At 39.0% G+C, this 24,358-nt stretch overlaps 1 protein-coding gene across 1 annotated transcript in view; it reads right to left on the bottom strand.

Moving 5' to 3' along the window:
* The window catches only part of ABI3BP (ABI family member 3 binding protein), a 134,392-nt gene extending 132,070 nt beyond the window's left edge, over positions 1–2,322 (bottom strand). Inside the window, exon 1 of the mRNA XM_050710963.1 lies at positions 2,298–2,322. Within this exon, the coding sequence (XP_050566920.1) occupies positions 2,298–2,322 (25 nt within the window). The remainder of the gene's footprint in view (positions 1–2,297) is intronic.
* Positions 2,323–24,358: the final 22,036 nt, after the last annotated feature.

Here is a 24,358-nt window from a genome sequence, read left to right as displayed (position 1 = left end):
CCTTTGCCTCTTCTTGGAGACACAGCTATGGTCTCATCTCTGTGCTCTCCTTAACATATGCCCCAGTGGTAAGCCATCTCCTGCCTCTTCTGTAAGCTCCTGATAACCATTTCTTTCTCTCCACACAGCACATGTTCCCCTCGCAGAAAGGGATCTCTGCAAGGACCCCTTTCTCCCCATTTCTCCCCTTGCTGCCTGACCCAAAGAGCAGCACAGGGCAAGGCAAACCAGTGGCCTTCTTCACTATTTAGCTGCACCTATTTAACGGAAAGTAACTGTGCTAGAGCAACAACACAGGTACAGCACTTCGTATGAGTGCACTGCGCTCCCTCCATGAGCTCCATGCATTGTGGCACCACCAGAACTCAGGGATGAGCCACGACAGCTCCAGCAGTAATCACCAGCGGTGGACCTGTTCCAGACGTGCACGGACAGAAGTGCTGTAACCAAGGCCAAAGCCGGCTATAAATAGGAGATAATATAACAGTAATCTGTTGATCCCTCAGCTCACATTACATGAGCTGATGGGTAGCAGTCATGTTCTCTCAGGTGAGGTACAGCCAACAGAGTCACGACCAGCTCTTGGGTTGTCCTGACGGGAGAGACCACTCCACTGAATCCCATGCTCTCTTTTACTGCTAGGGCCACTGAAGCATTAAAGGTTCGTGACTGAAATCACGAACAGTTTGCTAGGAAGTTTGTTTGGCACTTCGGTGCCAAGGAGTGGAAGGCTACAGAGAAGGAGCCCAAACACAAACGATGACAGGGACAGAGGAAAGCAAGCAGGCACAGAAAGCACTGTCTGTCTTGGCGGAGCCACCAATGCACTACCACGCTTGGCACGGACTTCTGGTACAGAATGGCCTCTTTCCCCAGAGAAGGTCAGCGAACTACTTAGTTATCAGGTTGGTCCTCCAAGAAGCCAGGCAGCCCTTGGGCCTGCTGACAGCTCAGCCCTCTAGAACATTTCCAGAAGGTCTGAGGCAGACCCGTGTGGTCACCAGGAATCCACAAGGAGACGAGGTCTGCACACAGCTCAAGGCTACCTGCTGCATGGACGCTGCTGGACTATTCAAGAGAGAGCCAGCGCCACACAGCACAGACATAAGGGACTTCACAGCAATCAGCCTGGTGAGCGGGGACGGCTCTTGGAAGCACATTAGCAAAACAGGTTTCATTTGTGTTGATCCCACAGTACTTTAAACAAGTCACAGAGAGAGCAGGCATTCCTGTTCTGAGTAATATCATCTCTGTCTTGGCCACCACACAGATGAACATTCATTAAGCATGATGGAAAAGTCAAGGGAAGTCACAGGAACTTGCAAATGTATTTGATTTTGAGAAAATACCCTTGTCATATCATGGTTTTAGGACACCACCACCACCATCCCGTCTCCTTGGTGAAAGAGTAGAGTGATAAACTAGACTCCCTCAAATTCCACTGCAAAGAAACTTTGAAAGCATCTTACAAAAAGAAAAGAATGCTTTCAGGCACAGAGCAAGGCACGGTTGAATTTTCCTAACTCATATTCACTTGTGTCAGTTTTTGGCATGCATTACTGAAACTCTGCTCTTAAGTATTTTCATTTGTGGAGTGATTCTTTCACCTTCAGGCCATCACTAAATGGAAGATTCTGGGATCCATAGCTACCTCTGAAATACAATCTTTCCCTCCTAGCTTGCCAACAGAAATTCCACACTGGTCTGCAAGTATTTTCTTCAACAAAAGTCAATCGATGGCCAAAACCAGTATGACAAACAGCGCAGCACACATCTGAACTAAATGCACGTTAACTGCATCAGACCTCTTGCAGCTAGAGATCACTCCAGGGAAAGGATGTTTCGCCTGCAAGGGGAACGACTGTTAAAGGCAGCCCGATGAAATCAGCTACACTGTAGTGGAACCAACCCCCTGGTAACTCTTTTTAAAGAAGAAAATGGCTATAAATGGCCTGAAGAATCCAGCTGGGAGTACCAATAGTTTGACTAGTTGGAAGGAAAGAAAAGAGAAAAAAAAAAAAAAAAAGCAGTCAAATAGGCAACAAGAGCTAAGAGCAAACAAACATTGAAACTTTAGAAGAAATTAACTATACATGACCTAACTGAAATTCACATCTTTAAAATGCAAAAGCAGCTACTGAACATAATATATAACAAATGTCCAGCTGAATATTTTGTATAAGCTTTGGATTCACTGGTGATTATCTGAAGTATTTCCTTTTTCTCATCTCCTTAATTATTCATGGAGCAACAGAGGAGGAGAAGGGGCACTGCTACCAACCACCTCTTACACTTACCAGCTAGCTCTACCTGATGGCTCATATTTCACTACCAGACAAACAGAGAACACCAATTTTCAATTTCCACTTCCACAGCAAAAGTTCAGTCAAAGCCCTTTTGACTATCTGACTTCTTAGTTCTAACATCCTGCTAAGAGATCGTAGTTGGAAAGCAGTCTGAAAAGGCAAAACAGTAATTCCTAGAATTATTACAAATACACTTAAATAATTCCATTGCTATTTAGTACCTGTAAAGAAGTAATGAGATAAATACAGAACTGCTTCACTGGGCTAGTTGCATTAAAACAGTATTTGTTTAGTAATTCAGTGGTGGGGACAGTGGTATTTGCAACCTATAAAAGCAAATAAAACCATCTGAAAGCTTGTTTCCCAAAAGAACAAACAAAACAATTTTGTTTCGGTTACACAGAAGGCTTTAGCCTTTGAAATTCTGTGTCCAGTGCCCCACCACATCCTTGCAATACTGTTGGTAACAACAGGCAGGCAGTTAGCACAAAGCTGGGTCATTTGATTTTCATCTGTTTCAAGGAACGTGAGAGAAATGGGGTGATGAGGTGACTGGAATTTGAATTAACTGGCTCTCTTCTATTTCTGCCCAAAACCAAAATTATAGCTTGGCCCTGTCAAAGAAACCATCTTCAGCTGAAGTGCATTCTATTTCTCTTGCCTGCTTAAGCAGACATATCAACAGCTGGCTGATAATTCATTAATTGGTAACTGACACTTTCACATCTAAGCCTGAAGCGCAGATACAGCAATGAACTTCAAGAAGGAAACACAAATGAAATGTTAACCATTTTTTTTGTTTTGAAATACATTTATCTTGGCAACTTACTTTTTGAGCTATCTGTTCACCTGCTGGACTAGCAAAAACAGTGCTGGGAGAAGATGCTCCACTCCCACTTACTCTAGGATTCTCATGGTGTGCTTCAAATGTATGTGGCCACTTGTGAACATACACAATCCTGGTTTTCATTTTAATCCAATGAGGAAAAAGCCATGAACTCTGCCCTACAAAAGGGTGAATACAGCTGTACTTTATTACAGCTAATTTGGCTTCGTCATCAGAATTCCTTTTGCCTTACATTGAAACTGTTTAGTTTTCACCATTTCAAAGATTTTAGAGGGCATTAATGAAAGACCCAGCGCTGCCTCCCAGAGTGCTAGACAAATGAAGCATACCTTAAGAAAATACATTAGCACGATCTATTTGTGAGCACCACCTCACTTACAACTTTTAAATTGCTCACAGCAGCGCTTTTGTTTTCCAAATCTGGTGCCATAAGTACCACCAGCCAAGATTTCAATGATAATCTAACACTGCAACTTTGAGTTTCGCTATTTTATATTTTTGTTTTCACTTTGGCTCCCAAACATGGAGAAATATTGGTTGTTTGGCTCAAGCCCAAATATAGCTTCAAATGGGAAACATTTAAAAATAGTTCTGTTTCTATGCAGTAGAATAAACAAGAAACACTCCTAGGCCACAGCCACGAACCAGGGAATAATTTCGGATGGAAGGGATTTCTGCTCCCCTTGCTCAATGCAAACCTCATCAGATTGGGCTGCTCAGGGCCATATCCAGCTGAGGCTTGAATACCTCTAATGACACAGTTTCCATAATGTCTCTGGGCAACCTGTTCCAGTATGTATCTTCCTTGGGGTTTAAAAAAAAATATTCCCAACATCTAACTACAATTTCCCATGTTCCTGATTGTGCTCATTGCCTCATTTTGTGGAAAGTCTCTCTTGGTCTTCTTTGTATCCTCCAGTCAGGTAGCTGTGATCATCCACCTTAGATCATCTTTCTCCTCACAGGTTACATAAAATACCAGTACTCCTAGTGTCAGAACCCACATAAATAAATCTTCTGAGTGACGAAAATAGGTGCCATACAGACCGCACCCTTAAAAGGGGTAAGACAGCACATCTTATCAAAAGTGGGTAAGCTGAAAGCATTATACATGGTTTTGCTGTTTGCAACTGAAATTCCCCAATGAAATGAGCTTTTCAAAAAGGTTATTAAGCGAACACTACATATACAAGCCAAGCATTACTGCAGAAGAAGAAGCTGTCAAAATACAGCACTTTTACTTTTCCAAGCACATATATCTGCAAAAGTAGCCTACCTTCTAAGCTTCCACCCTATGCTCACAGGGTCTTTCTGCTCAGGCAGTTTACAAAACAGAACAAAAGCAATGCTGTCCTTAGCTACGGACCTACAGCTGTTACATGGAGATCTATTGGAACATTTGTAGGGATGAGTAATCAAAAATGTTCCAGCAGTACAATTCCCATCCAAGTCCTAAAGCCTCAGTTTCTATCCCCTCCAGCCTGCTAGTTCTGTTCATTTCAGTGCCATTTGGCTGGTTTGAGGAAGGAATTGATGTTCAGAAATGATCATTTCATTTGGAAATGCCACTTTTTCACTTTCAGTGACACCATTTAATACAGAAAGAGTAGGTATTTCTTATTTTGACTATGACACTTGAAAGATGGGACAAAGAAAGCCTGATATTTTAAACCGTACTATTAATGCTTACTATTTTATTGATAACTAGAAACGAGTTATCAATTCCACATTGTTAAGTTGTGAAGGTGCAAACTCCCACTGACAATGAGAAAGTAGATGTGATAGCATCTCATCATAAGAGCACAACTTGTCCTATGACTTGCAATAATTTAAAAGGGGAAAAAAAAAGAAAAAAAAGAAAAGAGTTCACCAGAGAAGGATGCAGATGATTAAACTTCCATTTAACTCCTGATGTCTGGTAAACAGGGGGAGCTAGGTGTCTCCAAAGGGGATCATAATGTGGAAGAGGAAGCCACCTTAAGTCACCCAACAGGAAACACTAAATTTTAATTAAGTTTCTCTGGGAAATGAGATAGAACAGGCTGTAACAAGATAACTTCAAAGTAAAAAGTGCTTATTCTAATGTAATACTCCATACTGCATTTTGTAGCTCCACTTGATGCCGAAAGAAATCTTTTTGGCCAGTACAACCACAATACAAACACTTGGTCCTTCTATGTGTTTTCAGAAATTGCATTTAACAGCCTGGAGTTGTCAGGTGGATGTTCTGTCATCAGTTGTCTTGAGATATAAGAATAATCTGTTGAAATGTTCACTTCACTGCTTGCCCAATTCCTAATAAAGATGCTTTGGGGAAGTTTTAAATACGTTTCTTCCTGTCTATGCCTGTAAAAATACTTTTTATTTGAAAGATAACAAATTTTTAGGCAGATCAATGTTCTCAACAGCCTGTGCGCAGCAAATAATACAGCATAAAATGTAATTTCCCCCTTATATTACTTTGTATCAAGGGGCAATTTTGGCAATTTTGTGTGCCATGGCAACTTGCCACAAAAGGAGTACAAGTACCTTAAATATCTAGTAGAAAGAAAAAAAAAAAAAAGATTTTTTTTCCCTGGATAGGATGTTCCTCAGAGATGTAATACAGTAATTTAAAATTCCTCCCTAGATGTGTCCAGACTTAAATTATGAAAGTGATTAAAATTTTAAAATCTGTGACAACAGAATTGTCACGCAACGTGGACTGACATTCAGAGAGGGATGCTGAGACGTAGAGTAATACTTACTATTCCAGAATACTGCTGGTCACCAAGGGCAGTAATTCAGTAAGTGCCAAAGATCCCCATAGGAGGAGATGCACTGTGAGCGGCCAGGGTCAGCCCTATCCCTTTCAGTGCCTTTTCCTCACAGCAGTCTTTCAGCATTACTGAGTCTTCTTCCTTCAGTTAGAATACATATGTTGTTATCCTAATGCTAATCTGAATTATGCTGTTTTTAACAAACAGAAGAGAGGCTTCTCAGAGAAGCAGAAGGAAGTTTGGCAAATTTGTCCTCTTGAAGTGTATTCCTTCCACCCTGTCTTGTGAAAGCATTTATATCATGCAGCTATACACTTCTTAAAACTTGGCCAGTTCCTCTCCAGTGATGTCTAGAGTTCAAAGCTGAGTTAATTCACTGTAGCTCACTAATACTATAGGATCAGTGAGGACAATGAGGACGTAAAGGTATAGTTGTCAGCAATTTCAAGGTCTATGCATCTAAATAGGAATTTTTACAAATGCCATTTTTCTCATCTATTTTTGGGACACTCAAGCATTTTATTGAAGTTCCTTTTCACTATATTGTTCACAGGGCTCCTTACACATTTTAGTTTAAAATTATTTTTATTCGACTACATCCAGTAACTATCCTTATTTTTGATGTACAAAGCTCAAAAGAGCCTGGATTTAAATTTGGGATCCTGCTCCAGTGATACAACCCCCATTTCTAGCTTTCACTCTGCAGCCCATTCATTTCCCATGATTTGTTAAAAACATATGGCAAACAAAATTGAAAACAAACAAGAAAACTGTTGTTTGAGAATAACCAAGTCTGCTGCTCTGGTGGAAACAGGAATAAGAGTTAAACTTATGAAAAATTCCTTGGACAGAGGCCTGACAACCTGTCTCTGACTTGTCATGATACTTCCTAATTTTTCTTTTAATTCTTAGGAAATTCCACTCATTTAATTTCTCAGTCTGTAAACTTGTGTCTAAAGGTAAACAAACATGCATGTGCTAAACATTTAGCTTCAATAAAATTTAACATTGGATGATTCAGCATTTCTAAAGGTTAAGTACGGAACAAAACCTATCTATCATTTTCAGTGGACAATGCCCCCAAAAGTCCTTCAAGTTGAAATATTTTCAACAGGCATTACTTTTTGAAACAACTGCATACAAACCACAAAACTTAAAAGGGCATTATTTGTCCATGAAAAACCACCACCAAGAACTTCTTCTTAATGAAACAACCTCAAACCCTTATTTCAATTTAGATTATGGATCACTTATTTGCACTAAGAGAGAGCTTGATTTGGACCTGATAAAATTATCATCTCCAAAGCACTGTTCCTCTGGCTTTACTCTAAGAACTATACGTTTGTTGTTGTTTTTTTCCAGACTGGCCTAACATGTCTGTTTCTGGGCTGATGCAACTCCATCTAGACAGAGCTGATGAGACAGTGCATGCATCTTGCCCAAAAGAGCTGGTCTCTCCAATCCTGGCTCCTCTCCTGTCCATGGAAATAGGTCCAAGGTTCCTCCACCCAGGCTGGGCCATGAAGAAAACTGCATCTTGGCCAAAGAACCTGACAGAATCAGCATAAAGATATTCAACAGAGGAATGCAGAAGACTGCTGGGAGGAAGAAAAGCCTCCCAAGTGTTCTAGGTCTAACTCCTTTTTAAGCCTTCAAGAGCACCAGCTAATGCAAACACCAAAAGATAGATGCAGTCTTCAAACATGGCTGCATATGATGTAGTCATATTTTAGAGCCAGTCAGCTGAATAAAAATGTGGACTTGCTCTAACAATAGCTCCTCCAGAGGGATTGCTCAACAAGATATCAGGAGTTTACGGAGTGAGGAACTCAGTTGCTGTTGGTCTCACTCTGCCCACAAATTAAAAGCAGACTGAAGTCCACAGTCATTTATGCTGTTAACCTTAGTGCATGCAACACATTTCTTAAGAACCTGTTCATCGGTGGGCAGTTCTTGGCATTGCCTCTGGCATTACTTATTCAGTGGCAGGCAATGTTTACCATTACCAATCCCTTAAACACTTGTCAATGCAATTTTGAAGAATCAAAATCCAAAGAGTTAGTGAAAACAGTATTTGGACTGTAACTGCACTTGCTTCTGAGAGAAGAGTGAAGATAGATAATACTTTGCAACCCATGCTGTTATCATGTGTTACTGAATGCACTGATAACCTGCTGCATGGATTGATGTGTACTCAGATTGCAGGTTCCCACACTCCAGCAGTCATTTTGAAGTCTGTTCCTTATGTGTGGTCACTGTGTATTACATCAGAACACATCATTTTGTTTTTTTTTCAGTACGTACCTTTTGGGTTGATTTGCCGTGTGTCTGCTCATTTGGGGATCTCTTAAAACACTTGGGGAGCTCAGGAGTCAGAATTTAAAAAGGACTATGACACGATGGTTAGAAAGTATCCTTTCCTCTGTGTTACAATAAAGCAACTTGGATTTAACAAGTGAAAAAAAAGTCTTAAATGAATATTTGCATGTTTTCTGTATTTGTAGAACAAAATATGTAGTCCTATACTAAAATTCTCCATCTATGTTAAATATTATCTTACTTGGCACACTCCAAACAGTTTAAACAGCAAGTCTTTGGCTCACTTTTCTGTAACATTGGCTTAAAAGATATTTTCAAAGCTTTTTCTCATAGATTCATTTTACCTCCTCTCATTCATCAGATGGTTGTTTTTCTAAGGGCAAAACTGCCTAAAGATAGTAGTGTTTAGACAGCTAGCAGTGTTTGCAAAATACACGAAGAGGGAATTTGAGAACAGTATGTATTGTCAACTCTCAAGACATAAGCTCACCTATGAGTATCAGAATCATCAACATATCTAGGTGTGTTTGAAGATTGTTGCTTTTTCTGTCTGAAGACTTGATACCCAGTCCTTTTATGCACTAGTCCTCACTTCTAAATCAATCTCTTATCACTGATTAGCCAGTGCACATGAACCTTTTCTTTTGCACAGGGCACTCTAATCTGAATCAACATGACAAGATCCAGAGAAAAAAGCAAAGTCAGTGACTAGAAGTCTAGAGTATGTGACCCAGGAAAAAAAAAGCCTGAATAAATAGGAGTTGTCTCACTTAGAGGAAAAGAATGTAGACAGAATGATAATGCATACATACAACCATGTAAAGAAACAAACAAAAAGCCGGGGAAAAGCAGTATGAAAAGTTTCTGGTCCATACCTGTAAAAAACAGAAGTAATTGGCATAAACAGTAGCAAGGAAGAAAGCTGGGAAACAAACATCATGAAGCTCTGGAACAATCTCAGGAATAAGCACAAGGGGGACAAAGAGATTTCATGAAGGCCTTTTCAGCCATATTTCTTTGTAGAAATTAGTAATTTTCCACTTAAAGGCTATGTTTTTTTCTCCTGTATCCCTAAGTACATATAATAAACCCTCAAGAAGTACTGCCCTCCCCAGTGCTATGCTTGAATTCCAATATCCTACTTCCTCTCTCTCGCATGTGGATACTGAAAATCCAATAAAACACAATATCTTGAATAAATAGACAAGCATAAGAGAAGAACTGCCAGGAAGAGAAAACTATTACACTGCAATTGCTTGAGGAATGGCAAAAAAGAGCATCCAAGAAGAAATGAACTGTTCAGCCTAACCTCAATTGCCAGGAGGATATGGAACAAATGGTCACACCTCAGCACACAAAGAACAAGAGGAGATTCAAAACAGCCAGCACAAATTTACCATGCCCAGACTGCCTGACCAATCCTGCTGCTTCCTGTTATGCTATTACTGGCTTTGTGTACCAGGGAAAACTAGGGGATGTCATTTACTTTGACTTGGCAAAGCTTTTGACACAATCTCCACAAGCATCCTTCCAGCCAAAGTGGAGAAATGAAGACTAGATGGGCAGAGGATAAGGTAGATGGGAAACTGGGCTCAAAGAATAGCAGCCAGTGGTTAAAAGTCAAAAGTTTCCCCCTCAACAGCCTTTCTGGTTCTCAAGTGATATCCACAGCAGTTCCTAAATTCATTCCAGTGGAGGAGAATGTTTTGTGATTTGTGTACACTTGGCAAAGAACTTGGGTTGGCAAATAAAAGATGAGTTGCACATAACCATCTGTTTCCAAATTGACTTCCCTTAAGGAAGCCAAATTAGTTTGAGACACCCATTCAGAAACTGGTGCCCATCAAGCTACATTCCTTAATCAGCTTTAGAGAACAGCAGTGCAACTGGTCACAGACACTGCTGCATGCCTGATGCATCCGTGAGTTCCAATATTTTGCTCCCCACCGAGATTTGATATTTCAGTAAATGTACCTTTGCCCACCTCTCGAAAAACACAGTCCAGTCCGTAGACTTTGTCACAGGTTCGTAAGAGAATGAATAAAAATTATCCAAAATAAGATTTATTTGAACAGAAGCAAATACTTCATTAGAAAGTAATGTAATAACCTATTTCTAGTAGAAATATCTAGAAACAGAAAAGTGCAATCTATCTGTCACGTTGAAATTGCATATCTAGGGACCAGATCCATGGCAGCAGGAGACATTTAACAATTCTTGAATGTATGCAATCTTATCAGAATATGCATCGTACTTTACTACTGCCTAATGGGATTTCATTCCTAGTTATAAATCCCTCATTATGCTGTGTATAGCTGAAATAAACCTCTCTAAAATAATATGTAGCAAATGATGAAAATCGAAAAGGTATCCTAAGTTCTCTGAAGTCGTGATGACTTTTTACTTCCAACATTGCAACCATCACATGATTACACTAAGTATCTGAATTCTCTGCTCAAAATCTTCTCCAACATCCAAGATATACAGAACTTCAAATAGTACAAGTATTAGCAGCTTTGGATATGTACTTGGCAATGACATTTGCACTACTCTGTGTTTTAACTTTGGAGCAAGTTCCCTACTTTTCAGAGGCAGGCAGCTGATAAAGCAATTAAATATATGAAGCACACATCAAAATTTCCGGTGTTGCTGTATGTCACATGCTAAACTCAGAAAGAAGACTCAAACTTTATCAGTCACCAAAACCAGTAACCAAATATGAAATGCTATTATGCTGTAAGTGCTGTAATTTGGTCTTGTCCATGCTTTCCAGTCTATCAGCAAAGCTTTTACCTGTTTACTCCCTTTCAATTTAGAAAGTTCTAGACACAAACAAACAAGAAATAAAATAAAATAAAATAAATTTGCTCAGTATTTCCAGCAGAGCAGTCATAATGAAGTGGTTCCACGTCTGCTCTTGGTCTCCAAACTGAACACTCTCACACATGTCACAGACACTAGCTGGATACAGCTGAGTCTTATAAGGACCAATTCCAACTGCATACAGTTTTTTCCAGCTGGGAAATGTATCTCAACTTGTACCACTAGATGAGATGAATCTCAGGACCGATGACCTGGCTTCTTACTAAAAAAAAGAAGCAACATATTAAGAAAAATCACAGGTGACCCCTTTTGACATATATTGACATGCAGTCTGAGTTTGCAGATATCACAGAAAAGCTTCTACAGTTCAAGTAAATACCAACAGAAAGAAGAAACAGACTTCCACTAAGTCCTTGTGTCTGGAGATAGAAATCACTATTAAGAGAAATATTTAATTATCTTGGGAAGTGATATCAAATTCCAAAACTTGGCAGAAAATCCTTTTTTAGCACTGTGAACACCTTGTGAAGCAAAGGCATTGTTAACTAGGCTTAACAAAACCAAAATATGAAGTAATATAAGTGGTTCTACATCCATGGATTAGAGGGGAAAATGGAAAACAAATACATTTATAAAAAGCATATGACCAAAAAAACCAAAACCAAACCCAGCTATGTGCATGACTAAGGGTGAAATACTAAGACCATTCCAAAACACTGTATTTTTTTCCTTATTTTTGCTACTAAGAAACTGTTTCACCTATTCTCTCACCAATTTTCCTTCTTACAGAGGATATGTTAGACAATATAGGGTTGACATTCTTTGACTGTATTTCCAAATCCTAAACCTCTTCCATCACCAGCTCCTTTGTCACCACACTGCCTTTTATGTAAGAGAGCAATGAAAACAGCGAGGAATACTCTGTATTACTAACCCATCTTTCTATGTCCATATTTACTTTTTTTCACTTTTTTTTTTAATTAATTCTCCATCTGATGTTTTATTGAAAGAATGGAAAGTGGCACTAAAGAAAACACCAAGAGCTGCACAAAAAGAAGGTTTATGCTAATTTTGGGGCAGGATAAGGGCATGCATGCATACGCCCAGAACCATCAGCTAGGCAATTAGTGCATGACTGACTGTGCATTTTTGCTTGTACTTCACTCAGGAATGTATCCAATTGTTTGTGGCAAATTTATGGTACGTAGGAATTTATGTCTCTTTCATCACTGATCTTATAACCCAGTGTGCAGTAGATTACATTAATTCCCAAGGAATGTTCTCTGATTTATGAAGTACATACATATTGCTTCACGACTTCACAGCATGTGAGTTTTAAGTATGAGATGATCTTTCCCAGGCCACTTCTGTTTGACAGCTCACAAATTTTTTAAACACTACAAAAGCAAATTCAAAAAATAAAAAGAATAATTAAAAATGACAACAACAAACCCAGAAAAGCCAGGTCATAGGAAAAAAAAATAAACATTCACAGTGCCTGAGATTTCTACACTGAAGTAGGGTACAACTAAAAGATCTATCTACTTCCTTTGAAGTAGGTTGGTTGAGAATCTATAATTCTTCCACAGCCTTAATACTATGAGTGACATTATATTGCCTTCAAATAACTATAGTAATAGCATATGACATTCCTTGCAAATTTCTGTAAGTATTTGTGGGTGGAAAGGGAGCACAATAAACATCCATTACGTTATTTAGAAACTTGGCTTTCTAAGAACTCATCATTGTGCGTTAACAATATCCTAATGCTTTTACCAACTATTTGACCATGCAACTAGAACTAGGAAGTACAGGAGGATTGGTAAAAGCCTAGAAGATTAAAACAAATAATTTTTAATGCAATATATTTACCAAAAATGAACTAGCACCCACAATTGTGTGGGGATGTGCATGCACACGTGCATGTGCATGCACACCTCTGCGTGTGTGACTGTGTGAAATTACCCTCACAACTTGCTTACTTGTGTGCAGGTTTGGTGTAAGTAAGAATCTTCCACTGGAGCAAAAAAAAAAATAAAAATATAAAAATCACAAAACCCGTCCAAAATGTAAAAGAAGTTATTTAGTGTGAAAAAGTTTGCACAATTGATGTTTCAATCCTATAAAAATCTTATTTATGATGTTTATGTAAAGAGTTGATATAGAGACATTAAAAGCTGTATTATTACTATCACTACCAAATGAGTCATGGTAGATTCATCACCTACTAAGGAGAACTGAATAACCAGTAAGACATTTTTAACAGAATTGCCAGATTTTACCTTCCCCAGAATTCAAAGAACAAGCAGGAAGAAATGCCGAAGAGAAGCAGTATTTGTGTTTGTAACTTTGTTGAAGCTAATAATAAAGAATGGGCTACCAGTGAGGAGCTATTTCATGGCCACGTTCACAACAGCAAGTGCCTGGTAATAAGCTTTATGACCAAGGAAGGAGACCTACTGATTCCAGCAGAACGTGCGATATCCTCCCATTTACAGAAGACACCCTAAGGAAATTGCTGGTTCCCAAACCTGAACGAAGCCATTTCTCTAACCCCACAACACATATGAGCATGCACTGTGCTATAAATAAAGAACTGTGCAGTGCCACTTAATCCACCCACCTCAGTGTTCGTGTGAGCCCGCGATAATGGAACCCGGCCAAAATGTCCAGGTCAGACAGTACAGTTTTCTTTCTATCACTGGCATCCCACAGCTCAAATTCCTACTGTCTTTCAGACCATTGCACCCAATCCTTTATTTTCAGCATATGCTTGTGCATGTTGTGCAGACCCAGTGAGATTTAAAAAGAGAACTGATAAGTGATAAGGCCTGAAGTCTTGCATTTTTTTGGCTGTGTTTTTCTTGTTCGTGTATAGGCTTGAATTGTGGTAATGAGAGAATCGCTTCAAAGTCAGAAAACAACCTCCTGGGACATTTCAGTTTTACGTATTTGTGTTTTTGAACCAAGCACAACTTTGTGTGTTCTAAAATGTTTCCAGACTTCTACATCATAGAAAGAAAAATTAATGTGAATAATAAATAAAAAGCAGAGGCAAGGAGCTGACAAAAGGAAAAGAGGTTTTTCCCTATGCAAGTTCAAAACTGATGTTATCCCACACACACTGACAGTCCTCTAAAATTGGCTGGGTTTCCAAAGTATTAATTATGTAAACTCATATCAAGCACTCTGCAGCCATTTATAGATTCATAAACCAATGCCACAACTGCTGCTGATAGGAAAAAATATCACAAATTCTTACTGCTTTATTGAGTTATGCTTTTCCTGAGCAGATGTGAAGAATAATGCAAAACCTTTCTGCAAAACAAAAATGCAGAAATAACTCTACAATTTCCCTCCCACTTTGAGAATCCATTTTGCCATTGACTCCCCAGCTTAAATGATAGCACTGAATTACAATCCCTTATTAAATACGGTCAGGAAAATTATAGTGTTAGCACACCACAAATAAATAAATAAATCCCACCTGTACATGTAGATATTTCTTTATGTTGGGTTTCATTCAAGTAGATTTCGTCATGTGGTGCCCTTTTGCCTTGACACGTTTGTTCAAGGTCAAGAAAAAACAATTGATTCACTTGCCCCATTTATTTTTCTTCCAGAAAATGATTGAAATAACATTTAATCATTACAGTGATGGATTTCATCAACAACTCTGAAGCAATTTACAAATCAGAGGTTAAATTTTCTCTGCCAAGCTCTGTGCAGCAGCCCGCTGCAGCCAATGCTCCCCTCTGAGCTGGCAGAAGACTAGCTCGCTCCAATAAAAGTGCCTGCCTTACCTCCCTGCCTTTAGCATAGCTAGCATCTGCAATAGCTACTGTCCAACTCTTTACCCATGTTTTATTCATTATTTTAAGCAAGTTTTGATTACATGCCTTTGGTTAGGCAATGAGTGCAAAACCCTTTACTTCTGGTGGCCAAAATGCAATTACTACTTCATCAATGGCTGAAATTCACTTGATGGTTCAAAACTTGGCCTGTTTTTTCTTCACCTTGACACATCTCATGCTGGCTTGCTTGAGTGGGGAGGCCAAGGGTTGATTTGGCCAAGCTGTAAAGACAAACAATCAGTACCTTTTGAGGGAGAGCAGTGCCAGTCAAGTTGGCCCCGTCCCTTCCTACACAAAGGTGTGATTCATGCCAGTAGTCATTTTCATGAACATGATCCTCAAAGCAAAGTAAGACAAATAACAGTTTCATAAAGCAATCTCACATAACGTACATGTGGGCCTATATTGCAGAAAACCTAGGTTCAAACCAAGAGCATTTGAACCAAGGCCTTTCACTACAGACTGAACTCTTTTCCTAATGGCAACCTGCTTCAGGCCACTACATTTCCACAACATCGGTACCTGTCCCTCTTCACATGCATCTTAATGTGACACAGCTGCACAGCCCATGCCAGCGAGCGAGTCCCCAGCCACCTCCTGCAGAAGGCAGCTGCTGAGAGCATTCCACACCCACAGATGTGTTCAGCTCACCACCAGTCAAGTCTGCACTTGAATTTCCCCAAGGAAAAGAAATCCACTATGATCTGCATGAACAGTTCTGACTTCGGCAGGTTACTGCTAGCTGTTTTCTCCCCCTGGAGCAGCCAGCCTTCTGTTTGCACATGCAATATGCAGCACACACCTGGGAAGCCCAGACCCTCCAGAGAAGCAGCAGACCCACTGACCATTCACAGCACCACCACTCACTGGGCATGCAGCCCGACAAACACCCCTGCTGCATCCACAGACAGGAGCTCTGGCCAAACAGTAGCAGTAGGATTTAACTTACAGCCCTCCCTCAAGTGAGTTAGGTAGCTTGTCTTGCTGGAATGGCTAGATGATACAGATTATTATGTGAAAAATACACTGAAAATTAATATTTAGAAAGAGATACTTGGGAATGTGAAAATTCAAGTGAAGCGGTGGCGGATTATACAGATTACCCAGCCCTGAGATCATTTTAGAGGCATTCACGTGTTCTGGAATTTAATCCTGGCAGAATCCACTCCCATGCATCACTGTCACACCACTGCTTGCTTCAGCATAGAAATGGAAATCTGGAATTGCAGATTATCTTTGAACTTGGACGTCTGACACTCAGTACAAGGTTTTGATATATTGTCATGCGATCCTAGGACACAAGTGGTCTGTCTGATAAGGTAACTGATTAAATGATCTGCTAAAATGCCAAGATTCTTATGGGTTGTTTTCATTTTCAGCAAAGAAGGAGCCAAATTTGCCATGACATATTTACTGACTGAAATCCCCAACTACTCAGTTATACCACATAAAGAATCCCTTTGGGACTTCTCATAGGACTTCACTGTCATTATGATCCATTAAATGTAAGAGAAGTATTTCACACAAACCTGTTCACATGAGCACGTTCATCACTAGAAAGCGAATCTGGCTAGATCATTCTCCCTCAGGGTATGAAATTGATTCCACTGGTCTCTATAGATAGAGCAGCAGGGACTCTGGAGCCTCAGCTCAGCAGTTTGTGACTCAAATAAAGCAAGAGTTCAGTGCAATTTAAGCTTGCTTAGCAGGGCAGACTAGTCCTCTTAACAGAATACTACCACTCATTTTAAAAGCACCTAAAGATCACAATATTTTGGATTTCTCTTTATAGACATTTTAAAAAAAAGTTCAATAGTTCTGGCTCTCCTTAATAAATAAGAATATGTTTTTTTAAAGGTTAAAGGACTGTGTATTTTGAAAAACAGTCTCCAAAAACATGTTTTGTAAATTATGGACAAAGAAACACAGAAACTACGTGTCATTTCACTCCTTTTGAGATATGTTGATACAACAGCTTCATTACCTGTTCAAAGAAATAAATTTCAGGAGATGTTTTTCTGTGCTACAATCTCTGTTTTTCTAGCCTACAGCTACCAGAGGGGTGCTGTTAAGCTGGGGACCAGGGGACACAGAAGTGTAATGATTAACTTGGCTGGTCCAGTATAGTGACTAGGATACATTTTAATAACTCAACATTGTTTTAACTGCTTGACACCAGTAAGTGAAAACACATGCCTCGTTTAACCTCTGGTTAGGAAGAAATATTACATAACGTAGCACAGCCAACAAATTTAGCAATGAATAAAATTTCCCCATTCCTTTCACAAATGTCAATGGCAAGTTCAGAAGGATACTCTAAATACAGTGTTCACTCTGAAACAGATGTCAGTTATAATTACAATAAAAGCAAACCTTAGAAAATATTTCAGATAACCACTAGCTAACATTCCTGTATACTTACCAAACAAAAAAGTTAGATAGAGTGAAACTACTATTTTTCCTCACTTATCCCCACAGCTGACAACTGCAGAAACAAGACAGTTTTGGATATGGTTTTCCCTACATCAGTCTGTAAGTCAGGATTTGTCACAGTCCCATAAGGAACATCAAGTCTGTGTTCTTTTTTTTCCTTAGAAGGCAGCAACAAGGAGGAAGGTGAATTAAGGTTTCCTGAGTATTCCCTGGAAAGCAGAACAGGACAGGCCTGACTCCTGGAAAGTCCAACAAGGATGGCCTGAATTCCAGTCCACCTAGTGACTAATTCAAACAGTTGGTAAACCACAGAGGCCAGAAACATGGCAAGAAAATAAATATATAAAAAAAAAAACCACCAGACTCTTCTTTTTTGAAAACGCATAAAGTTGAAAGTCTATAATAAGGGAACAACCTCAAATTCTTTTCAGCTCTAACAAAGGAAAACAGCACATGAAGATATACAAAACCTATCTGAAACAGAGATTATTGTGAAAAAGTGCATTTCTATGCACACCTATGTTGTAACTGGAAAGTCAACTGGCAAAATCAAAATGATGAAATGCTGTTTTACCAAACACTAAGAACTCGGTCCACAATTGTTGCTTTCAACAGCATCTGTATCAGGTCCAGCTGGAAAGATGCCAGTGAAACAGTTTACAAAGCAGTACAATCTTGTGGATTATGTACTGTAACTTGTTCCTTTTTGATTCTGTGGCTTTGCTTTTTCATCTCCCTCTCAGATTCAGGATGCTCTACTTAATAATTCGTCCTCTAAAGACAAGACTTTTTTTTGCACTTAATTCCTGTCTAGAAAGACCATGCTGCCTCCATCAACGATGGAAAATTTCTTTGAATGGAATCATGAAAATTAGAGAAAGTATGACAAATTATTACTCCAACACCTATGCACCACAACTGTTTCCTTCTATGAAGCATTTTCATCATTAAAATATTTCAAGTATTACAGTGTTGAACTGAAGCTTTATACATTGGATGGCATGGCATACTGGCATAATGGAAGACAGAACATCAAGTCAAAATGCCTGAGCCCCTCTTCTTTCTGATGAAACACAAAACTCTAGAAGCTGGACATAGTTGAAGGGACAGTGGCTCCAATACTTGATAAAAGAAGGCCCCTTCACAGCAAAATGAAATAACCACTAAACTTCCCTTTCCAATTAAATTGACTTCACTTATATCTGTAAAATGTAAAAAATGGTGTTCACCTGTACACAGGCACTATAATAGGACCAGATATAAGTAGAGGCTTTTTTTCTATATTAGCAAAACTATTACAATGAAGGATACATAGAAACAGCATAAAGTTTCCCTGAGAAATTTAAACTGATACTTCCCTGATTCTGACTAAGGTATGTAGTGTTCCCATACTACATCTACAACACTGCCTTAATTTTTTTTGAAGTTCAAACAGTTAAGGAAAGAATTCATTGATAAAGAATGTTTGAGAACAGCTACACTTTCTCTGCCATTCTAGTCACACACACACTTGTGGAAGGGAAAGCAAAAAATATATACACCGGTAAAGTGAGCCATGTGTGTTTCAGCCTCCTAAAGAGTGTATTTGCACACAATCTGTCCAATAGATCTGGAAGTCACTGGTATCTGAATGGTATACTGGCCCTGTTCCTTTGCAGCTACAGGAAGCAAGATGTTCCTTCTACCTTGTATCACTGCAAGGAAATCTCAGTCCACGAGATCAGAGATCAGTGTGTTTCAGCTCCTAGAGAGAAGACCTGAGCACAAGAATTCCAAAGTAGTAAGGAGAAAAGGTTTACACTGAAAACCTGTTCACATGAGCATGTTCATCACTAGAAAGCAAATTTGGCTAGATCGTTCTCCCTCAAGCTATGAAATTGATCCCACTGGTCTCTATAGATAGAGCAGCAGGGAATCTGGAGCCTTAGCTCAGCAGTTTGTGACTTGAAGAGAGTAAAAGAGTTCAGTGTAATTTAAGCTTGCTTAGCAGGGCAGACTAGTCCTCTTAACAGAATACTATCACTCATTTTAAAAGTACCTAAAGGTCAAAATATATTATTTGTTTAGGAAAACATTCTGTGCTCCCTGTCAAACAGGAGAGTGCTGTAGAAAAACACTGTTCTTTGAATGTTTCCAGACAGACAACAGGTAGGTACTAATATATCTATTTTTTTTAGTGCAGTCCAATGTAAATAACAACCTGAGAGGCAGCTGCAAAGAACTGAATCAGACTGATGTTTCAACAATGCAATGGGAGAATCTTAAAAAAATTATTTAATTGACAAGAAATTAAGTTTCCCCCTGCAGCTTGATGCTTTTGGCAACTTCACTTCTGCAATGATATTTTAGGACAGGAGAAAAAGCATCCCAGAGTTCATCTCCCACTGACTACAGTGGATCAGTAGCTTTGAACTTCACAGTCACAATAAACGTACAGCCATCACTCTCTGGTAGTGAGCAGAAAGTCGAGATAAATCATTTAAAAAGAGCAGTACTAAAGAAGATTCTTCCTTCAAAAAAGGCTATGCATACAAGGTTTTTCTCTGTTGAATATAATTCTCTGCTATGAAAACTGCTAGAATAGTTTACTTTTAGATGGCTTTTTGATAAAACTGTCTTGTGGTCTGTTTAACTTGAACAACAACCGTGCAGCAATTGCTCACAGACTACATTAGCAGCATGCAGAAAATTCCACATTGACTTCAGAAGATGAGCTTAAAATAAATAAATAGGAAGACACTTTCAAAAGAACATCAGGAAAAAAAATCTATTAAAAAAAAAAATCTATTAAACAAGCCTCAGTGGGACTCAGTGGGAGTAGGGGGCAAAGAGGTGGAGCATGAAAATCACCTCTCCTCCCAAAAATATTTTTAGGTTCCCCACCTATGAAACTTATAGGAAGCCCTCAAAGTCCTGATTTCTTAATACACATTGTCACAAGAAACTAAATCACAGCTTCCTTTCTAAGCGTTACTGGTTGCAGCAGATTGCAGATGTGAAATCCATTACAAAGCACATTGGACTCAGGCAAGCACTTCTACAAAGCAAGAGCAATACGTGCAGTACAGAAACAGTTGTGAAAGTGCTGTTTTAATGCCAAGGTACTGCAAAGTGGTTTACAATCTAGATACAGAAGTATTATTTTCATTTCATGCTAGGAGTCTTCTTCCTGCAGTAATAAAATACTACTAAAATGCCAATGGCACATTAAAGAGGAAGATAAAAGATCCCTATCAATGCTAAAGAACTATTCTATTTCCAAACTCCATGAGAAAGGAATAGTTAAATATTCACACAGGTCTGGGGGGATTCTCTTCTTCTTGTGGAAAGAAGGGTTTAAAAAGTAATTGCTTTTAATAAACCATACTTTTCTCCCTCAAAATGCATGCAACCTGACCTGTAAAAGACAATTCCTATTCAAATGCTAATGATGGATATAAATGGAAAGCATAAAAGTTATTTCAAAACAGAACTGAAATCATCTGCCAGCAACAGAGAGTGCTTTTCTAAGTCATATTTTCTTCAAGATCCTGCACCACAGACCTGCACAACACTGTCCAAATCATGATAAAATCATTACATAGAGTTATGTTGTTTCACAGTACTTCTCACTGGAGTCACAAGACACAGCGGAAACATTTGTGATTCTTTAATTCAAGAACTTTAAAGTTATTCTCTGGTACCTGGACCTTGCCCTGTTGGCTGATCTTCTTTTATCTTTTCAATCATCTTTATCTTTCCTATCATGTTGAAAGCGAATTTCCATGGCAAAACACAAGCATGAAAAACAAACCAAGAAAAAACCCCACAACAGAAGAAAAACAAACAAAACCCCAGAAAGTTGTCATAGCTACTTGCCTCTTGGCAATTTCTGAGCATTTCCCAGGTTTACTGCAATATATCCACAGAAAAGGAGAAAGACCAATCTTGCCATCATGGTTAGAAACCCAAGCTCGCACTGTGAATGGCTCTGACAGGTATCACACAAAAGTGCTGCAGCTGCATTTAAGGGAACTGTTCTCTCTGTGACAAGAGGCAGCAACACTTTGACACAAGCGTAGTTTACACAGTGGGAGGAGACAGGATGACATCATTCACTCCCACTGGAAAAGGAGAATTAGCATTAAAAAAATAAAAAGATTATCAGGCTCTCCCCACAATAAGCTTCTGGGTTTTGTTCCAACGTCCTTCCACCTCTCAGGATAACAGATTCATGTCTGATCACTTAAATTTCACGCAAGTAATACCAGGCATATCAAAACCTCTATTAACTGCAAACTGATCCAAGAGGTATTTTCGCTGTTTTATCCAAGAAAGCTGGACTTCAAATATAAAATTAACATTCCCAGCACTCAGAAGACTGCTTGCTATACTGAACTCAACAGTTCTGCAATCTCAAGATTTTAGATTTTGCTCAAGATTTATTTGGGCTAGATGTGGTTTCCCTTCATGCAAAATAAATCCTAGTTGTATTTAATATGACATTATAAACATTATAAATACTTATTCAGTAAAAGATTTGTATTTTCAAAACTAAATGTCATTTTCTCACGTTTGATTTTGTCAATTTAAAAGATTTTTAGATTTTCCTCATTGTACATGTCTAGTGAATCAATGGGCAAAATGCTCAGTGAAAACAAAAAGGCAATGTATCTCCTTCCAGGGGCTACACCCTCTCACAAACTGCCTAACTGTAAATGAAAAAGAAATTCCATTAGTTAATTGCACTAAAATCTGTTTCACTCCACAATGAGCCAACTAAGCATAAAATGTGGTCCTGGTCACAATTGAAAGGGTGGAAAGAAAAGGGTGGAGCAAAAGAAAAAGTTTACAATTGGACAAGGAAGAATTTAGTCTGTAAATATGGGAAAATATCCCTAAAGAGATGAAATCTATTAAACTAAATAGCAGTCTCCCTCTCTGCTCCCCTGTCATTTGCCCTCCCCACCAATGCCAGAAGAAAACCTTTTTCTGATTTATTAATTCAAATGTGGGAACAGTGAGATGTAAGCCAACATCACAGGCAGACACCTACCAAAATCTTCAGACTCTATTAACTCAAGTATCTTTGGGAACCCCAAAATGGGTTGTTCTACGTGAACACTAAGAACGGATAAACACCACAGCTACAATTCGGATGAGAGGGAAAGATTTTAAAAAGGCCATGGAGATGGATAGGAGTGTCCCAAAACACTGACCACACCTGATGGCCAAAGAGTTTCAAATGACAGAAAGGTGGATACACAAAAAAATATGCCATTTTTCTTCCCCCCCCTTTTTTTTTTTGATGAAATACTATTTTGAAAAATGCTCCATGAAGCACATGTTGTTTTTCCCTCTTCAAAATTAAAAATAAGAAATGAATCATTTGATGGAGTAGCCTCTTAAGAGAAGTAATGGGAAAATTAATTCTTGGTCACACACTGCTGTCTTTGTGTCACTGTAATGTGGATTCTATTGGACCGCCTTATGAGCGACTCATTCCCCTTTTCCAGTTCACAGAACACCTTTCAACAAAGTATACAAAGGTCATTTCCTATTCAGGAAAGTCTCAGTGAAATATACCAGTTATTTGGCTATCCAACAAAATAGATTGTATTCCCTCTCACAGAGATAAATATAGTCCTATTCCTGCTTTGATAACCTCTCGCTTCTCTGTTGCCAGTTCCACCTTTCCTCTTCCTTCTATGCGTTATCCAAACAGTTCTTCTTTGTTTTGTGTGCCATACAGACATTTAAACTTCCCCTTGAAAGCCTGGCAGACTCCAGGTCCCTTTCCCTCTGACCATTCCTGTTGATAACAGCTCTGGACAGTCCAAACTTCAAAGAATCACGTCACGCTGCATTTCCTCCCATCTTATCAAGCATACATTTCATCGGAGGCACTTATAGGTTGATAAGTTGATGCAATGGTAAATTTAATGTCAAACATATTCTGAGTCCAAAATGAGTAATACAATTTCTCTTACACTTTTCCATTGTGCTCCCTGCATCTGCATAATCCACAGGATCAGTGATTTTGTCCACTTCTTTCTTACAGGACTGACCTTTTCTAGGAAACCTCTGTTGCACAAAACAACTAGAAAAAAGCGCACCTACTTCTGCTTTCCTCTTTCTTAAATCTTTCTGCAGTTCACTGGATGCTGACTACCACAGTCAAAGAACAACCATAGGAAGAGAAGCTCCTGGGACTTCAAGCACTACCCTACACTACTGGATGCTGCCTTAATTCTGTTCAGGTATACGATTTCTCCTCTTGTTGGAGGGCTGCTCCACAACCTCCATTTAAACAGAGGCAGCATCTGGTTTCAGTTCACAGAAATTAAAATTGTACGTCACGCTTCACATCAGGAATTATCTAACCCAGAAGTTCCTCAGGTTTGTCTCATCCATGCAAACCTGGAACTGTATTGCCCATTGTTTGACTCCTACAATCACATCAAAAGGAGAGGATTAAACAGAAGGTTCAGTCAGTGACAGCTTTGTGTTAATACACAATGGAATAAAAGGCAAGAAAAATGAAGTAAGAGCAGTTATGAGAAGTCTCAAACAGGTCAAATTTGTTCAGGAAAAGTAATGGAAAAGGCAAAAGCTTTGGTCCCCTAATGACTCCCCTTCTTCAGTGCCAAATTAATGCTTAAGTAACAAGTCAAGTACTGAAAAGTTCACTTGCTTACCTCAACTTTCACTGAGTCTCTCTGGGGTAGATCTCAAAAACACGGATTCCAACAGGATGGTATCACAGCTAGTCTGGGAGCAGAACAGAGCTTTTCTAGTTCTATTTTAATAGCTCCCAGACCAGCAAGTACAGTAAAAACAAGAGTAGGGGAAGGAAAAGAAAGAGGAGGGGGGCAGGGGGGGTTGGGATTTTACATTTTGTTTCCAAATACAAATATTCTTTTGTTGAGATTTGGGCTCAGTTCTGTTTCACCTATCGGTCCTGATTATTTTGACAAGCCAAAGCCAAGGTGACTCAACTCTGTACTTTTCTAATCTAAAACAGGGAGAGTGTGTAAA

This window comes from Cygnus atratus, chromosome 1 (genome assembly GCF_013377495.2).
Source record: "Cygnus atratus isolate AKBS03 ecotype Queensland, Australia chromosome 1, CAtr_DNAZoo_HiC_assembly, whole genome shotgun sequence".
Classification (NCBI taxonomy): domain Eukaryota; kingdom Metazoa; phylum Chordata; class Aves; order Anseriformes; family Anatidae; genus Cygnus; species Cygnus atratus.
Note: the sequence above shows the minus strand (reverse complement) of the source record. Positions and strands in the feature narration are given on the sequence as shown.